This window comes from Mustela lutreola, chromosome 3 (assembly GCF_030435805.1).
Source record: "Mustela lutreola isolate mMusLut2 chromosome 3, mMusLut2.pri, whole genome shotgun sequence".
In the NCBI taxonomy this organism is placed as follows: Eukaryota; Metazoa; Chordata; class Mammalia; order Carnivora; family Mustelidae; genus Mustela; species Mustela lutreola.
Genome location: NC_081292.1, coordinates 191263121 through 191283213, shown reverse-complemented (window position 1 = coordinate 191283213; position 20093 = coordinate 191263121). Strand labels below are relative to the sequence as shown.

General features: G+C 39.4%; 1 protein-coding gene across 1 annotated transcript; it reads left to right on the top strand.

The window, feature by feature from the left end:
• The first annotated feature begins 5476 nt into the window (after positions 1 to 5476).
• LOC131828194 (gamma-crystallin F) lies at positions 5477 to 7853 on the top strand. Its single transcript, XM_059168990.1, has 3 exons — positions 5477 to 5485; positions 5577 to 5819; positions 7581 to 7853. Exons 1-3 carry the CDS (start codon positions 5477 to 5479, stop codon positions 7851 to 7853), a joined length of 525 nt encoding a protein of 174 aa, XP_059024973.1.
• Positions 7854 to 20093: the final 12240 nt, after the last annotated feature.

Here is a 20093-nt window from a genome sequence, read left to right as displayed (position 1 = left end):
ATCTCAGTTCAGATCTTGATCTCATGGTCGTGAGTTCCAGGCCCATGTTGGGCTCCACGCTTGGCATGGAGCCTACTTAAAAAAAAAAAAAATTACTTATTTCTTTCTGTTTTCAGACTCTAACTCCATTGGCTACAATAAAATTGAAGACGGCAAGGATCTCTGTGTACTTTGTGCAGGGATATATTCCAGTCACCTAGCACAGTACTGGGTGAGGAATAGTATAAACATTGATTAAGAGTAAACTTTTCTTTCTGAATCATAATAGTAAAAGAATAAAGTTTAACTCCTCAGTTGAGAAGGTTTTATAATGATGGTGATTTAATTCCAGTTTAAATAGTTGAGGTGTACTTTGTCTTGATGGAAATGATTTAAAAATAATAGGAAGAAGACAATGTTTGAGACAGATTTTAGAAATTAGGTATTAGCTAGAGTGGGACTGTGGAAAGAAATATTCAGTTATTTTAGCTGCTGCTTTATGTTCTTTTTCTCAAAGACAAGGTGAGTTGTCTCGACATTAAGGTGATAGCAGTCTTTGAAATAAATTCCTCTAAGGATCAATAGTTCTCTGTTAAGGTTATTTGCATATGAATGAATAGTTAACTTATCTGTTAAACTAAATAATAATCTGAGAAAACAACTGCAAGTCTGGTGTATCTTTTGTTCAGTATCCTATTTTTCAATTTAAAATAAAAACGAATTGTACAACCAGTCTTGCTATTTTGCACTTGCTGACACTTACCTCTCCTTGTTTAGTGATGAATAGAATTTTAAGTGCTACAGGTGACCTCTAAAGTGTCTGGAATCTCTAAACTGAACAACCTCATTTTGAAGAAAAAGGAAACCAGAGAGGCCTTCTGAGTTACTTACTACCATATAGCTAATTATAAATGAAATGTATTTTCGTTATACATTATGTTATCATATATCACAACCTATATGTTTTCAAATATAGTGTCGTGCATTCTGTTGTGGGGTTTTAGGACTCAATATTACTTAATTTAAGAATGCAGTATGAAGTTTCTGTTCCAGCAGCGAATATTTTTTACATTTTCCTATTGCAAACAAACAAAACCTCTGTTGTGTTTTAGACATCTAGGCCCACCATAGAAGTATTTTTTTTTTTACTTTCCTTCTCAGAAAATATATGCAGACTATTTTACTGAGGCTTATTTACATAACTATCTATTTAATGTTAACATACAAAAAGCTCTTAGAGGAAAAAGAAAACAATTGGCAAAGATTTCTTCGGGCAACAGTATTATTAGATTTATTATTTATACTCTGTCAAAGGGCTGATGTTTCTTAGACATGAGTGACAACAGCACAAACAAATGGAAGGCAAGATAGGAATCAGGCATTTTTTGCAATATTCATTAACTTGTGTTTTTATCTTGCTTAGGCCTTATTTTTTTTTCTTTTTTTTTTTTTTGTCTGAAGCATGCTACTGTTCCTGGTTTAATAGTTATTGACTCTTTGGTAAAGAAAGGTAATGGCTAAATTTTTTTCTGATAAAAAAATATTGAGCAATCTTACCCTACAACCAATAATCACACTACTGGGTATTTACCCTAAAGATACGGGATCCAAAGGGGCATGTGCACCTGAATGTTTACAGCAGCAATCTCCACCATAGCCAAACTATGGAAAGAACCTAGATATCCATCAACAGATTAATGGATAAAGAAGATGTGGTATATATATACACAATGGAATACTATGCAGCCATCAATAGAAATGAAATCTTGCCATTTGCAACGACGTGGATGGAACTAGAGGGTATCATGCTGAGCGGAGAAAGACAACTATCATATGATCTCCCTGATATGAGGAAGTGGAGATGCAACATGAGGGGGGTTATGGGGTTAGGAGAAGAATAAATGAAACAAAATGGGATTGGGAGGGAGATAAACCATAAGTGACTCTTAATCTCACAAAACAAACTGAGGGTTGCTGGGGGGAGGAGGGTTGAGAGAAGGGGGGTGGGGTTATGGACACTGGGGAGGGTATGTGCTCTGGTGAGTGCTGTGAAGTGTGTAAACCTGGCGATTCACAGTCCTGTATCCCTGGGGCAAATAATACATGATATGTTAATAAAAATAATTTTTAAAATATTGAGCAATCTTGCTCCCTGAGTAATTTCTAAATTTCTTTTCTCTTGGTTTTATTGAATTACTTGGAATCAGATATTTAAAATGTATTACGTTTTAATCCTTTGGCAAAAAAAAAATAGCTTTGCAAGTTCAAAATATGAAAAATAGTCTTACATCTTTAATCGTAACTTTATTTTCTCCTCAGGCATCATGGAGCCAGAATCTTTATATATATATTGTATAACCACAGATGTATTTAGAATTCAACTATCTTTAAACTCATTGGATGCAATGGACCTCTTCTTGCTTCTTTTTCTTCCCAACTTGAAATTGGAAATTTTACTTAATTTTTAGCATCTCTTTCAGCATGCTGACACAAAGGGTAGACTTTTTTACCCGTGTTTCGTATAGTCTGCATTTCACATCCGCTATCACAAATTGATCAAAGGTGAATTGTCTCTAAATTATGTTCTGCTATTAGCATGAATGCTATAAATTTACTAAAAGCAAACACCTATATTAAATTGCAGATGGTTTGTAAGATCTTGATAAATGACAATTGTGGCAGACAGAGTCACTTCTGCCTCAGCTAAATACCACTGGGGCTAATAGCACTTGGTATTTCTCTGCATAGCTCATTTGAGACTTGGTACCTCTCTGTGATCAGTGTTGGGGGACTGCAGCTGCCTCTTATGGAAACAAACTCAATCACAGAATTTCATTGTACAGCCTATGATTTAGAGTAGAATTATAATTTGTTGGCTGTAGTATTTAATCCACAGGAGGCCTTAAAAATACTTTAGGAAAGAATACAATTGCTAGGAAATTCATTATTTGATGTTTGTTTTGGGAAAATAAACACTGATCAAAAGGCTCAAATAAGAAAGCAGTCAGTTGGAAGAAAGTTTGCCACATCCTTTTGGGAAAACATGCTGTAAGCCTTTAGAAGAAAGAGCCCGGCCATTCAACTCTTCATATTCTTTTGCCATACTTAGTACTGCATGCTTTATTTGATGGGCTTAATTCCCATTTTACTCTGCACTATCTTTTAGTGGACTGATTTTCGTGTTTCGTTTTTTTGCCCAAGAGCTTAGAGATAATGCTTAAGTGCCTAGTATCACTTTGGGGGCTAGTGGTATAAAAAACATATTCCTGCTAAGGTTTGTGCCCAGTATTTCCACACTATTTGTCTTTCTGGTCATACAGTAATAAAGTTTTTCACCTGATTTCCTAACTAATGTAGAAGTTGATGCTTATTTTCAGGCTCCTGGAAAGTTTTAGTTAAAAAGGAATCTACTCAGTTCTAAGTTTTGTATGTCAGAAGATAGAGGGTAAAGTTAAAATTTAAAAAGCATCATGAATAACTGAACTAATCCTCAATGAGTTAAGAAAAATAAACAAATAAATCCCTAATTTCATTTTTAAGTAATGAGCATAAAGGACCATTTACAAATGGTTGTTCAAACCAGAACTCCAAACTGAAATCTGCTTCTGGACCAGACTGTGAATTTGTCCAAGCCCACTTTTAGCACATTCTCTTTGCCAGCTCTTCAAACCCCATTTCCTGGGCCCACTTTTCATAAGCTAATCTCTGGTTATCCAGAACTTTCCATGTGGTATTCACTTCATTCTTGTTCTCTTTGGCATGGTGCCATGATCCAATGTTTCCAGACTTTATCACAGCAAAATCCATCAGGCCTATGTTTCATTCTCTCAAGATCTTTTCACAAGAAATTAGCTAGCTGTCCTGGGAAATTCATTAATGCTGACATATTAAAAAAAATGACAATTTTATTATGTATTGTGGTTAGTGGGTAAGGCATTTGCATTTTAAAAGGCATTGTGGGAGTCACAATACCTAAAAATCAATGGTTTTCAAATATTTTTAAAAATTATTATTACGTGGTAAAAAATCCTGTTTTCAAATAAAGTTTATATAAAACAGATACAAGTGAAAATGATCTGGCTGCAGCAGGGAAATAAGCCCGCCTTTCTCTTATACTGGCTGTCTGAGTGACTCTGGATCATCTCTGAGGAATTTCTACAGTTCCCAACAGCGTACAAACCATCCCATTAATGCAGTGGGGAAACCAATGCTGAGAGTGTTAAGCATGTGGCACTTTTAGAGCAGTACTTTTCAATGGGGGGGGGGGTGAGGTTGCCCCCTTCAGGGATGTTTGCCAATATCTGAAGATATTTTCGATGATCATAATGTGGGGAAGGAAGAAGGGAGTGCTCCTGGCCTCTGGTGAGTAATACACAGGATGTTGCTAAAAATCCCACCTACCATGTGGGACAGCCACCCACAGCACAGAGTGTTTTAGTCTAAAAGGTCAGATAGTGCTGAGGTTAAGAAAGCCTGCTTTAAAGAGAGGAGGGCTCCGGGAGCTGCTGGGGGGCGGGGGGGGGGGGGGTGTGTGTGAATTGGTCTTCCCAGGGAGGCAGGAAGACTCCTTAACTGCAAAGCAGCCAGGACTTGCCTGGTGCTGGGAAAGGGAGAGAAGGAAGAAGCTTTGTAGGATTTAAAATTATGTTATATTTGCACATTAACTAGCAGCTAGATCCAAACAAATACACTTAGCACTTAACAAAATTATTAAACAGAAAGTTACCATGTGAATTGGAACCCCCAGTGAGTGACCTCATGAATTCCAAAAGTGAAGGTCTCCTTGCCTGTGCTGGGAGAGGCACCCCAGCTGAGGCACTGGAGATCGCCCTGGTCCAGCCCAGTCTCCAGGGGGCAGAGTGGAGGCCCTTGTCCAAACCTGGCTGCCTCAGGGTCGAAGCCCCTGGTCACCCTTCTTCAAGTGTTAGCAATATCTGCTGTACCCACTTGTCAGCCTGTAGGGTCATGGAGAGGCTCTTCCTTTTGGAGGTAAATCTCACCTTACTTTCAATGTACTGTGGAGAAGACAGGTTCTTCCCCATGTTCCAGATTCTCACACCAAGAAAATGCTCTCTATTCAAAACGTCTCGTGCTGGGGTCCATTCTGACCTCAGACTCAGTCACTACCCGACTCTGCTACTCAAAAGGAGATGATCTTGAAATTTAAAAAGATAACTGAAATATTTCATTGCAATTATTAACTCGATTAAGGGCTTTTGCTCAGTTCTAAATTCCTAAATAGGCTTCATTTAAAGGCCCCAGAGACTCCAAGTGACAGTTTTAACACGGGTCATCAATTCGAAAACACTGGAGAGTCTAAGAGAAAACATACAATAAGTCCACCACCCCACCCCCGCAGTCATTATGTAGAAAAGAGAGAGAGAAAATCCCCTCCTCACCCCGCGGGCCCCTTTTGTGTTGCTCCTGCCAACGCAGCAGCCCTCCTGCTATATAGACGCGCGCCGGGGCGGCCCATCACTGACCTCCATCAGCAGCCATGGGGAAGGTGAGCCCAGCGCAGCCGCAAGCCAGGAGGGGGCCCCGCATGCTGGGGTCCTGGGCCAGGCCTCTGAGCCTTTCCCTCTCTTGCCTTGCAGATCACTTTCTACGAGGACCGCGGCTTCCAGGGCCGCCACTACGAGTGCAGCAGTGACCACCCGAACCTGCAGCCCTACTTCAGCCACTGCAACTCGGTGCGCGTGGACAGCGGCTGCTGGATGCTCTATGAGCAGCCCAACTACGCGGGCTGCCAGTACTTCCTGCGGCGCGGGGACTACCCCGACTACCAGCAGTGGATGGGCCTCAGCGACTCGGTCCGCTCCTGCCGCCTCATCCCGCACGTGAGTCCAGCCCCCCAGGCCCTGCTGGGTCCTCCTGCCACATGAGCGCTCCAGACCCGGCTTTCAGACTACGGGGCGGCAGCCTTCTGTTGCTGCTCTATGTTCTCCTTTCCTTTCTGAATATCTCCAAGGTTTTTTTCCATTGAAAATGTGGTGCAGTGCTTTTAATTTAAAGATTTGTTTTGCTTTGTTTAAATTAAACTCACCTCTACTGGGAAAATTCACAGTGTCCATGGCTCTGGTGACAAATAAAGCAACATGTTGAAATTGGTTCATCAGGTGTCCTGGGGCTAGTTCCTCGGGCTACTTCTCTCTCTTCATCTGTAAAATGGGGCCAATAAAAGTAGCTAAGTCATAGGGTCGGAATAAGGCTGAAAGCAGAGTACCTAGCACATGGCAAGCCACCACTTCTCCTATGTTAACTATTTATGAACATCAAGTCCAGCTTTTCATTCAGTCAAAACAAATAACCAACGAGCTGATTCCGGCAGCTGCTGCAAAACCCACTGTTCCCCAAATCAAGCCCCTGTGTCCTGAAATCCCACAGTTGGGGATTCTCTAATCTATGGCACAGTCCTGTGGAAATGTGCCGCTTTTGCAAAGTGTGAAACCCACTCAGACTGACTCAAACCCATGCCTTGATGGACCCAGAGGAGGAGGAAGAACCTGAAAGTCCCGGTTTCTCCTTTCCCGTCTGGACTTTTCTAATTACAGACTGAACACCCCAGTCATTAGTATCTCATAAAAAAAGAAAAGTCTAGAATGGTTGCTCCACATGCACCAGACTGCCGTGAAGACCAAATTAACTGATGTACGTGTGGGTCCTTTTTCAACCGCGGGAGATTCCTTATTAGCCATCTTTCATCCTGCGGATGATCGCTCGTGAGAACTTCTAAAGACCTATCAGCAGCGGGAGCAGGAAGATACTGAGACGATCGGCACCTTCTGGAAGGGACATAAAAGTAGAGCAAGTGCTCAAGGAAAAATAGGCAGGATTTGCTCCAGACAAAAAAGTCTAACTTCACATTTTTTCTAAGGTTTTATGCTCCCTTGGTCCTGGGCAGGTCTCCTTCATGATCTTTGGCCCCCATGTTGGTTCATTACATAAGCAGACTTGCAGAAGCGTGTATTAGAACTGACAAATAAATCTCATCTTTGTGATGCCTCTTGCCTTTCAGGATCTCAGAGTAGCAGGGCTTAAAGTAGATGAAAGGGACTAGGGGTCACCTGGGCTATACTTTCTTTTCGAATTGCTGCCAGTCTGCGACTTCACCTGAAGGAAAAGCAACTTGGCTTCCTTTCCCACTAGCTTCTTCTAATACTCTTGAGATCAAAATTATAACTTTCTTTTCCAAGGGATCCTTTTAAAATTTTTATTTAAATATTTAATTATTTTTATGCCATCCAATGATCACTTCAGTCCACTATAAGCCCATAAAGGTCAGAGAAATATAGATATACATAGTTACTTAAGAGTGATACTAACTAGGGCCAGCATGTATGATTTATATAGGTTGGGACCCTAGAAACGCTAGGGAATGCATGCATAATTTGATCTAGGAGAATGATGCTTTCTTCAGTTTTGCAACGTACAACTTATTTAACTGTACACAGCTGCCCTGGTGTTGCCTATCTTTAAAACTTGTCATCTTTGATATAGAAAAGATAAAGAGATGTCCGTTCCCCCTGTGGGGTGTGTGACTGGTTGCAAAGGGCTAGGTTTTCTGACTTCTCCTCATCTGCTCATTACTAAACCCACAGACCAGCTCCCACAGGATCAGGATCTACGAGCGAGAGGACTACAGGGGCCAGATGGTAGAGATCACTGAGGACTGCTCCTCGCTTCATGACCGCTTCCACTTCAGTGAGATCCACTCCTTCCACGTGCTGGAGGGCTGCTGGATCCTCTACGAGCTGCCCAACTACCGGGGACGGCAGTACCTGCTGAGACCGGGGGACTACAGGCGCTACCACGACTGGGGGGCCACGAGTGCCCGAGTGGGCTCACTGCGGAGAGCCATAGATTACTATTGAAGTATTTGGACTATACCCTGTTCTCCATCTGGAAACTAATAAAATATTTCCTGTGTGTTTGATGCAACTATGTGGTCCTGTTTGCCTTTTAGGCTCAGGAGAATGCAAGCTGGGAATAACATGGATTTGCTTACACAGATGAGTGGAAAGGGTGGTATGTGGTAGCAGTTGAGAGCACAGCCTCTGAAGTCAAATGCCTTGTCCAAATCCTTACTAACTATATAGCATTTCTGTGCCCCAGTTTCCCAACTTGTAAAACTCAGGGTAATAATATTCTTTGTCTCATAACGTTATGATGTGGATTACATGAGTTTTTATTTTAGAGTCACTGACATAGTTTAGCTTTGCATATAGTAGTTTCTAGGAAGGTGTTCTATAAGCTTGCTGGCAGAACCCCTCATCACCTTCTTAGTACTCTTCCTTAGTAGACATCTCTTTTGGAGGTTGTATTAAGTGGGACAGCTGAGTGATAGAGTTAGATAAGTTTGCTAAGATAACTTGTCTAATATGACTTAGGTCTTAAACATATGTGACTGGCTGAATAGATTTATTATTTTTGTATCCAGAGCATAAATATAAGAAAGAAGTGTCACGTAAGCAAAAAACCCAAATGACTCTTCCAAACATTTTTCTACTTACCGGAGGTAGAGAGCACTCAGGTAGTGTGTGCACTGATGAGAATGAGCACGGAGTGACAGAAGTAAAGACAGGTGGTGCATGATCAGGAAAGTAAAATGCAATCACGGCAGATGAAGTTCCTCAAATGAAACCTACTTAGGTATTTTATTACATCACAAGATTTTAAGTGTAAATACTAGACTTCTCCATTTCAGAGGTTTATCATGTACGTGAGAAAAAACAAATTTCTTCCTAGCTTAGGGGTTTGTCTCATGGTAAAAATGGCAACATCTTGTTGAAATATGGTCTTGGGGAGCTGAAGGGCCATTATTATGAAAGAACCACTGCAAGCGATTTTCTATTAAAAAAAGAAGAAGAAGAAGAAGAAGAAGAAAGAAAAGAAAAGAAAGGGAATATGTTCAGCTAGGAAATATATTGTTTCCCCAAACCTCAAACATTAGACAGATTATTTATGCCTAACATTTTATTTCACTAACACCCATGCATGCTCCAAGGCATGTGGAGAAGCTCTATGGACATTTAAATCCGTACTGACCAAGACATCAGTCACTGGCACATGAAAACCCTGAACAACTGAAACGAGCTTTGTCCAAAACAAAGCTGTCACCAGATGTCAAAGACTTAGTGTAAAAAGTAAAATATAAGGGGCACCTGGGTGGCTCAGTGGGTTAAAGCCTCTGCCTTCGGCTCAGGTCATGATCCCAGGGTCCTGGGATTGAGCCCTGCATCGGGCTCTCTGCTTAGCAGGGAGGCTGCTTGCCCTTCTCTCTCTGCCTACTTGTGATCTCTCTCTCTCTCTCTCTGTCAAATAAATAAAACCTTTAAAAAAAAGATCTCATCATTTTTCATGTACATTTAAGACTGAAATGATAATAGTTGGGTCTCTTGTTAAGATAATTTTATCTTTTTTATATCTTTATATATATTTTTAATATTTATATATTATATATATTTTATATAGTTATATTTTATATTTTTTTATAATTTTATCTTTTTAATGTGGCTACTCAAAAATTTAAGATGACCTTTGTGCTTCTCATTCCATGTCTATGGGGCAGACACCCAAGCTGGGAAGATGAGCGGTAATTCATTTTCAGATACAGCTCAGCCTGAAACTGAGTGATATGAAACGAAAATGAAGAGATGGCAGAGAACACGTGAAAGCTTTATAGAGTCATCAAACGTCCCGTCTCTCATGGGGAGATAATGAAGTTATCACTGTCACCTTTCACGGACTGAGGCCGTGGAGGGCTAGGTCCCGGCCTCATCCTGTCACGCGGCTCCTCCACTAACTACACTGAGTTGATGTTCTGACAATAAACATGAATCATCCTCCATCCTACAGGCACAAATTCCTCCCCTCCTCCCTCTCCCTCTGCTGTGACGGCCCTTCAGCTGCAGCAGTCTCATTCTGGAAGCTGACACCTTTGCCTCCCCTACTAGATTCTACACCTCGAGAGCTAGTAAAAATGTCTCAAACGTATCTGTATCTTCCGAAGGATCGAGCCGAGTATGCCTGGTTCAAAATAGGCCCAGTGATGTTGAGCAAATATATTCCTAAAAGGAGAAAGTGTATGTGAACCAATAGTTTCTGCAGATTGGATCAGAGAATGATACATTGAACATTCTTTTCTGGCGATAGTGCCTCCATCTAAGGGAGAGAGGAGGGGGTACATCTAAATGTCCTGGGTGGCCGGGAAGGTAACAAGAATGTGAGGAGCTGCTAGAACATCGTAAACAGAGGCTGGAGGCATTTAAGATTAACTGGAAAGTACATGTCCCACCTAAAGGCATCATGACTCAACCAGTTTAAAACACATGGAAAATGTGATCCAGCTGAACCTAAGGGGTGTTCCTTGGCCTTCTCTGCACAGATCTACCCTTAAAAATCTACCCTAACTAAAAAAGAATGCTTCAGGCAAAAAGAGACAGGTTTTCACAAAGGATGACCTTTGGGGACCTTTAAGTCCCACCACTGTCCGGTGGCTATGGGATGTCCGTTTACTATGGCGGATTTCTCATGTGTTCAATTCATTAACCACAGAGACCAAATGGAACCATATTCTCCAAGTTAAAAGAAAAATTTCCATTAACTAAGAGCTATTGGCAGACAGACCAGAAGCTGGGCTACTACCTCAGTGCAATTTCTTTCTTTCTTTCTTTTTAATCATTTAGATATTTTTTAAATTTAATTTTATTTTATTTTCAGTGTTCCAAAATTCATTGTTTATGTACCACACCCAGTGCTCCATGCAATACGTGCCCTCCATAATACCCACCACCAGGCTCATCCATCCCCACAACCAGGCTCATCCAACCCCCCAGCCCCCCTCCTCCAAAACCGTCAGTTTGTTTCTCAGAGTCCACAGTCTCTCATGGTTTGTCTCCCCCTCTGAATTCCCCCAATTCACCTCTCATCTTCATTTCCCAATGTCCTCCGTGTTATTCCTTATGCTCTACAAGTAAGTGAAACCATATGATAATTGACTTTCTCTGCTTGACTTATTTCACTCAGTGCAATTTCTTATGCGGCCTTGTCCAGCCTGAAGTTTGCATCCTGACAAGATGGTAATAGAAGACATGTCAAGTATCTTTTCCCTGTGGGTCTTCCATTTTAGTTCCGTCCTCTCCTTCTTCTGGTCCCGCAGCTCCTCTGATGCAAGAAAACAGACTTGTCACTTCCAGTTGAACCTATTAGTCATAGGAAGTAAATTCGTGCTGGAGTTTCCAAAACTCTGCCCCATTATGCCACATTCTCGAACCCCCTGCCTTCTCAGCCTTGGCCATTCTTCTCCCTGGACAGCATCAAAAAAGAGCCGACCACTTTCAGCACCACTGAGGTGTAGTTTTACAGTCTCATATGTCATCTTCCTTCTGGTATTGCAGAAAATAGAGTTTACATTTTTTATTCACCTTTTTACTTTTGTAAGAGACATATGAGGGGAAGAAAATTATCTTCCCCTTATATGTCTCTTACAAAAGTATGGTGTGAATACATTTCACACCATACTTTTGTCTTGCAATGAACATAAAATGAAGGGATGTCCTCAGAGTCAAGGCAGGGAATTCATCACCTGAACAAAGTGGTCTTGAAAAGCCCTTGATGAATAGACCCAGTGTTAGAGACTTGGGGAATTTCTTCACAGAGATAATGGTTGAACCTGTACAATTATCTAGCATATCCAAGGAGAGTGTGGGAGAAATGAGGGATCCCAGATTAGAGAAACTCCTAGTAAGTTGAGGAGAAACAAATTATTTAAGAAAATGAATTAAAAGGAACCAGTTTGAATTCAAGATTGCCGGTAATATTTTGTTCAACTATTTGAAGTATTGTTAAACCAAGGATTATATCGCAAACTTCTATGCTTTAAAACAACTGTAGTCAGTTCTTGGAGATCTTTGTTTTGTTTTGTTTTTGCTTTAATTTAAAATTCATCTTCATTCAATCATAGCTGCACTGGATTATTTGTAAGAGAGAAATTCTTATAAATGAGGTAATATGAGGACCAACATTAAAGTACCATTTGGGGTATCTGGGTGGTTCAGTCATTAAGCATTGGACTCTTGATTTTGGTTCATGTCATCATCTCAAGATCATGAGATCGAGTGCCATGCTAGGCTCTGCACTGGGCATGGAGCCTACTTAAGATTCTCTCTCTCTCTCTCCCTCTCCCTTTGCCCCTCTCCCCACAAATAGTCTTTCTCCCTCCCCTCAAAAAAAAAAAAAAGTATTATTTAAGCCAATAACTATACATACATACATTAAAATCTATGGAGTCATTTAAAAATATCGTGTAAACTGGGTCACCTGAGTGGCTCAGTCAATTGAGTGACTGACTCTTAATTTCAGCTCAGGTCTAGATCTTGGGCTTGTGAAAGACCAAGGCCCTCACTGGGCTCTGTGTTCAGTGCAGTCTTCTTGAGATTCTCTCCCTCATCCCCTCCTCCTACTTATGCCTGTGCATGGCACATGCTTTCTCTCTAAAATAAATAAATAAATATTTTTTTAAAAAATTGTGTAAAATGGATCCCATAGTCAAAGATAAATCTTTAAAATAGATTCAATACATTAAAATTATGTGTGTGTGCACACAAATGTATACAGAAATTGATCCAAAATTATGCATGTATATATGTGTGCTCAGAAGAAATATGACCAAAACATGCTCATATGATATTAAAGTGGTTGTCTCTATATAGATGAGATTGTGTCTTTCTTATTTTCCTTCTCTATATTTTCTGATTCTTCTCTTAAATTATGTATTGTTTTTACAAAAAAAAAAAAAAGAAATCAAATAAACTGAAGAAGAGAAACAATAAAACCCCCAAAGAAAAAAAATTTAATATCTACCTTAATTGTTGACATTGTTATAGATTTTATGAAAAGCATGAAAAATCACTGGTTAAAAATATTCATCTTTGACTTTACCCTGGCCAGATCAATACCTTAACCATTGTTTAATAGGATCATGTGTTCATACTTAGAAGAATAACCAGATTTTATAGGAGTTGTAGTGAAGAGAAAAACAGTGAACCACTAAAGAGATAAAAATCGGAAAGTGAGAGAGCTGAGTTGGATGTCCTAGAAGTCACTCTCTTCGGATGCTGGAATGTCAAGAGGAATGAGAGTTTAATCCAGGCTGTACAATCCATTTTTAGGAAGATTACGTAGGGAACTGTGCACAGGTTTCAGATTACAAATGTTTAACAAGAAAGCCCCAAGTCTCATTAATACAACTATTGCAGAAAATCAAATAAGATGGAGTCCTATTTGATAGTTGTTGAAATGTAATCCAGTCGGAGACAAAGAATAATTCAACAAGCGGGACCCAGATGCTTCCTGCCTTATCAGTGATCCTGACACATCCATAAGCTCTTGCTGGATATGAAGAATAAGTTTGCTCCAATACCATATTTGGATGATACCAAAGTCCCACATTTCAGTTATGAAGGAATTCAGAGAGATTTTCCCTTCAAGATGCACGCACAGATATTTTGCAGAAATATTCAAAAACGTTTGTCAAACAGCTGACTGAGAGTAGCCATTTATGGAATTTGAAAAATAAAACCTAGAGGATTTGGAAAATTCACAAAGTATTCATTAACATAACCAGCCGAGAACCTGAATATTGCATGCTGTTCTTTTCAAACGAATTTAATAGATCAAAGCCAAAGAAAAAAGTATATCAAAAAGAGAAACTTTTTAAAAATGTTCAAATCTTGTTCTAGTTTTCAAAACTCAATTCAAGTACTTTTTTTTGACAAGATGAGGACAATGGTAAATTTCCTTTTGTTCTGACATGTAATTATTTTTACCCTGCTGCATTTGTAGCCATAAAGAAAGATGCTGTCAGGCTGATTGACTGAAGGAATTCTCCACAGTGGAGGAAACTAGAATTTTGATAAAAGACTGAATAATGAAGTGATAAACTGTTTACAGCCATCAAGAGGTAAAGAGCTACTTTAGTATGAGTTACATGTATGATTAGTTTCATGAACAACCTTTACTCTAGGCAGTAGAGGAGTTCAGTGCCATACTTACTAATTAAATTGAAAGAGAAAAACTGAAGTCTTTGATTCACAATAAATATATATTGATAACAGCTCGACCTTACAAGTAGTGTGCATTTCACAAAAGGGGACTGTGATGCATAGTCGGTTATGTTCACTTACACGTTTATGCCAGATGTTAGCCAAATTAAATGGAGTATCAAATTAGAGAGGGAAAAAAAAGAGAATGCAGAAAGAAGACATGTGTCTTCAGGATTCAGAGTTTGTTTACTATTTTGTAGTATACATATCTACTTTGTGAAAATGAAGGCAGTGGAACATTTTGGAAACTACTTTCCCAGAAACCCTCGGGATCCAGACACACCACCCTGAACACACACATTTGTAGGGGACTAGATATGCCACATTTCTCAATTTACTTGGAAAGGTATGCCTTTCTTCTGATCTTCTCTTTAATTGTGCCTATGTGCCTTGTATTTTTTAAAAACTGGGATTCCTAATTACTAACCACTTCACTCCAGGAAGAACACCTCCATGTTAGTCTGGTGCAGATTAATGCAAGTTGTTGTGTGGAACAGAGATGTGAGGATGGTCCTCACATGAGGACAGGAGTACAAGCGGCTGGCTTTGGCTTCTTGCTCCTCCTGGCACAGACATGCGGCTTTCCACATACTCTAAGATGTGTAAACGTTTTGATTTTTTTTGTCTGTTAAATAGGGGAAGTAAAATATTGTATGTATTTGCCTTGCACAGTGCTAAGTGCAGACTGGGTGTTTAATAATGGTGCTTTCTTTTCCTTTCTTCACCAAAATTGATGGCTCTGTTATCTGGTAATTTATGGCAGATTACTTTGCTCTGTTGAAGACATTAGGAAAATCATGAATTTCAGTCAAATGGGGATATGAAAAAATAAAAATAAAAACACTACCTAGCATATATCTGGCATGTAATAAGTAATAGTTTGATTTTCTTTCTTTTCTTAATTTAAGGGGACAGTATTTGAGACTAATATTTGACTTTGGTGGATTTACAAAGTATACCAATCTAATCTTTCCAGTACTGGATTGGTTTTATCCAATAAATAGCCATGACTAAATAACAAAATAATAGAACAAGAATTTAGGACAGAAAGTCTTTGTTCTCTAAATTCCAGTGTCTCTATTACATATGTATGCAATTACACTCAATGCTTTCCTGGGTGAACTCTTTAAGTAAATTAGGTCATTCTATAAAGTATTCATAGGACAGTCAGGGTTTATCATCCATTCATAATTTCCCTTATTCAAATCCTGTGCTTCCTTTGTCAGAAAGGAAGCTGATCTTCTGAATTGAAATCTGCTCTGATTTGAGATTCCCTATGACCCTGCAATTGCACTACTGGGTATTTACCCCAAAGATATAGATGTAGTAAAAAGAAGGGCTATCTGTACCCCCAGTGTTCATAGCAACAATAGCCACAGTCACCAAACTGTGGAAAGAACCAAGATGCCCTTCAACGGACGAATGGATAAGGAAGATGTGGTCCATATACACTATGGAGTATTATGCCTCCATCAGAAAGGATGAATACCCAACTTTTGTAGCAACATGGGTGGGACTGAAAGAGATTATGCTGAGTGAAGTAAGTCAAGCAGAGAGCCAGTTATCATATGGTTTCACTTACTTGTGGAGCATAAAGAATAACACAGAGGACATCGGGAGCTGGGGAGGAGAAGGGAATTGGGGGAACTGGAATTAAAAAAAAAAGAAATCTGCCTGATTTGAGAAATAAACTATAAACTTCTGGGCTATTTTGTCTTCTTGAACTTAGGGTCTATAATGGTGGTTTCCCCTTTTGTGCAGGGATTGCATCTCTGTGGATGCCTGAAAGTGGATAGTACCAAACCCTATATACTATGTTTCTTCCTATACATACATCTATGATAAAGTTTAATTTATAAATTAGGTACAGAAGAAATTAAAACAATAAGTAACAATACAATAAAATGATTATAACAATACACTGTAATAAAAGTTATAAGAATGTGGTCTTTCTTTCAAAATCTTACTGTACTGTATTCACCCTTCTTCTTATGATGATGTAAGGTGATAAGACGCCTACATGGTGATATGAAGCAATGACATAGGTATGTGATGAAACATTAGGCTACTGTTAACCTTCTAACATCCTCTCAGATCATCTGCTTCCAAACCTGGTTGACCTCAGGTAACTGAGACCTTGTTGACCTCAGATAACTGAGACCATGGGTAAGGGGAGACTGCTGTATGCCCTCAGTGCATCGCAGTATAGAACAAATGCTCATGGGATGTGGAAGTTTCTCTTTTAAGAACCAGAAAATAAACAAGGTAAAAGGATGCTCATCTAGAATGGGCATCAGTGCTGACTGAATGCAGAGAAGTGAGGATTTATTGAGGTTTTCGGTATTTGAAAAGAAAGCAATGTCCTCAGTATTCTCAAATTCTGTCCCAAAGTTCCTTCTCCGGAATCATCAGAATCAAAGAAAAGAAGTGACAAGGTGAGGGTTGTGGAGACCGGTGGGTGGCTGAGGGTCCTTCCCTTCTTTCATCGGATTCCTTTATTTATCCTTTATTTATTACAGTGTTCCAAAAGGGAAAAGATGGTCACGTGTGAGAACAAGGTCTTGATATCTTAGGATCAGTATGATATTGATGATAATGATTATAGTAAAGAAATAACGGGGCACCTGGTGGCTCAGTTGTTGGATGTCTGCCTTCGGCTTAGGTCATGATCCCAGGGTCCTGAAATTGAGCTGCACATCAGGCTTCCCAGGAAGCCTGCTTCTCCCTCTCCCACTCCCCCTGCTTGTGTTCCCTCTCTTGATGTGTCTCTCTCTGTCAACTAAATAAATAAAATCTAAAAAGAAAAAAAAAAGAAATTCAAATGCAAATATTGTTATTATCTTTTAAGGATAATATCAATTATGCACATAATGTACATGTAATTAATATGTGTATCACTTATGTCCATTTTCATCTCTCCTTTTCCTCATGGATGATGCATCCCAGTGTTGCTTCTGTGAGATCCATGTTCAAAATTGAAATCAGAAAGTGAATATTTTGAGTATTTCTTTGAATAGTTCTTGAAACTGAAATCTAATTATTTCTAGAATGGTACTTCTGAGTTACCATGTTTTACCCAGGGAAGTTTTTATTCACATTACCAGTCAAATGTTAAAAGAAGAAAACGGCCTTGCCACAAGGATAATTTGTCTTCATATTCTGTCAATCACTTTCTTTTCCCTGAGTTTCCTGGCAGTGTGGTATAGATGTGTACTGTTCACTGTTGACTGAATATCTACCATCTATTCTTCCTTTTTCTTACAAAATTCAAACTGTGTTCAAGTGTTCAGCCTTCTCAATGTGCTGTGTCATTCCCAGGGAACGCCATCCTATCCCCAGCTCCAAAGTGGTTAATTCTAAACCAATTGTGTTAATCCTGTTAGCCTATCCAACCAAGGACCTCAGTTTTAAGCCTGATAGATCAAGGCATTCTCCTGATGACTTACACCAGATGAGAGTGACATATGACCTAAACTGGCTCAACCGTACTACAGGAAAGCCTACTGTTTCATCACTGAAGTAAAAGCCTTCTTTTTGTCCTGCTGGGTTATTCAAGTGGCTATTACAGCCTCTTGAATCATGGGTAGGTTGGCAATAAGTGAAAAATCCAGAAACTACCTCATTTTAATAAATTCATTTATAAATAAATTGGTCATTTAATAAAGTAAATTCATGGAAGAAGGCACAGCCAAGGAAATTGCAGGAAAGCCAGAATCCCATTTTAACCATGCTTGGAGATTATCCTCACTCTGAACTTCTTATTATGTGAAATACTAAATATCTTTATATAGTTCAAGCTAATTTGAGATGAAGTTTCTATTGGAAGTAGCTCAAAGAATTGTAACTGAGGCAGGGGGAAACTCACGTTATCTGCATCTCCTAAGAAGGCCCTCCTGAATTTAGTCCAGTTACATTTTTCCAAACTCCACACTAGGTGGCTAAGATTGGGGCACATGACCAGAGGTCTGTCCCATCAGGACTGAAGAGCTTCAGATCTGCAAATTGAAAATTTGGGGGAAATGGACTTTTTTTTTTGATTCTTCAGTTGATCTGAATGAGAATAGACATAGCTCTAGTATCTACGCTAAACCAGTGAGTATCCATAATCCTTATGCCATTTTTTTTCTTTAAAAAAATTTTTTTTACCTATGAACAGTATTAATAACTTTATTTTTATGTATTTTTATTTTTTACTATGTTCAGTTAGCCACTGTATAGTACATCATTAGTTTTTGATGTAGTATTCAATGATTCATTAGTTACATATAACAGTACTCATCACGACACAGTACTCCTTACACCACTTTATTTTTTTTTTTAAAAGATTTTACCTATTTATTTGACAGACAGAGATCACAAGTAGGCAGAGAGGCAGGCAGAGAGAGAGAGGAGGAAGCAGGCTCCCTGCTAAGCAGAGAGCCCGATGCGGGACTCGATCCCAGGACCCTGAGATCATGACCCGAGCCGAAGGCAGCGGCCTAACCCACTGAGCCACCCAGGCGCCCCTCCTTACACCACTTTAGATTGAATATTCTGTTCCTTGTAACTGAAAGCATCTTCCATGGGAGTTAAGCTTCTAAAAAAATCCTAGTTTGCCTCTATTTCCAGTTGAGTTTTCGATTTTTGTCCCTGTGATCTACATTCTATGACTGCAATTATTTTTCAAAAAGACTTACAAGTTTGAAAAGGCCAGAAATCCATTCATTAAAGAAATAATAATAAATCTTCAACCGGGAAATTAAGCCAACGTGAAGACAACATATCCTCTCCTTTTAAAGTGTATAGTCAGTGGAGTACCTGTCCTAGAGTTCCTTCCTTTCTACAATTCATGCAGAAAGAATAGCAGATTGGTTAGCTGCCCACTTTGTTTTCCAAAAGGCCAGGAGACAAGCTGCAGAAAATAAGAGACCATTTTGATAGAAACTGCTATGATGTGTTTTCACTTGTCTCAGTCCAGCCACAAACAGTCCATTTTCTACATCAGGAAAATAACAAAAGTTGATGCCTACAAAACTTTTATTTGGATTATAACAGAACTCATACTTTAAGGAAATAGTTAAACACTAATATTAGTGTGGGAGTTTTCAGTGTAGTCCCACTGAGAGTTTACCTACATCTCTATGGCTCAGAAATATTTTTGGAATCATTCTTTTTCTGAAACTCTGCTACAGTATTTGACATGTTCTTTTGACAATTGTCCATGAGAGCAAATTCCCTGTTAAGTGTGGAACCAGCTTATTATCAGCACCAACGATTTAGCAGGATGAATTAAGTGAGCGATTAAACGGGCAATGCAGCTTTTGATCAAATCAATGAAGTGAGGTTATGAGAAACCCCATGGATGCAAGCAAATGCAGAATATTTTTGCCTCCAATTAGAGTGGGACCATGAAAAATAACCTGCTACCAACTTCAGAAAAAATAGAAAAATGTTCAACAGGCCAACAAAACTTTTCCTAGAAGAACACTAGTCTACCGTGAGAACACATTCCTTTAGTTTTAATGTCTTTTTCCTCCTCAGAATATTCACTGAGAATACAAATATTTCTGAGTGGGAGAAATGGAAGATAACCTGTTAAACAGATACTTCGTCACAAATATCTTGGAGACAAACGTGGGAACTGGAAGAGATAGTGTTAAATCCATGATTGTTGAAAGGGGTAGGAAGGATGTTGATCTGAAAAAAACAATCTATATTTGTATCTGAAGTCTTGCCGGGCCTTACTTGTGGGAGAGGGAAGGACTGCATACTGTGTGATACTTCCATATAACAAAGGCCCCCCGCAGGTACTGGGGAAGAGAGGCTGCCCCAGGTCACTCTGAATGATAGAATTTATTGCATCTCACTTTCAGTAATTCAGAAGCTTTTTCTACTCTTTACCTTCTCACATTCTGAAAGACTTGATGGCTTCTTTTTTGTTGGCGACTGACTGGAGGACCTTGAAGATTTAACACACCACAGGTAGCTTTAGACTTCATTCTCAGGGATACTGCTTACTTTCCGTGGCAT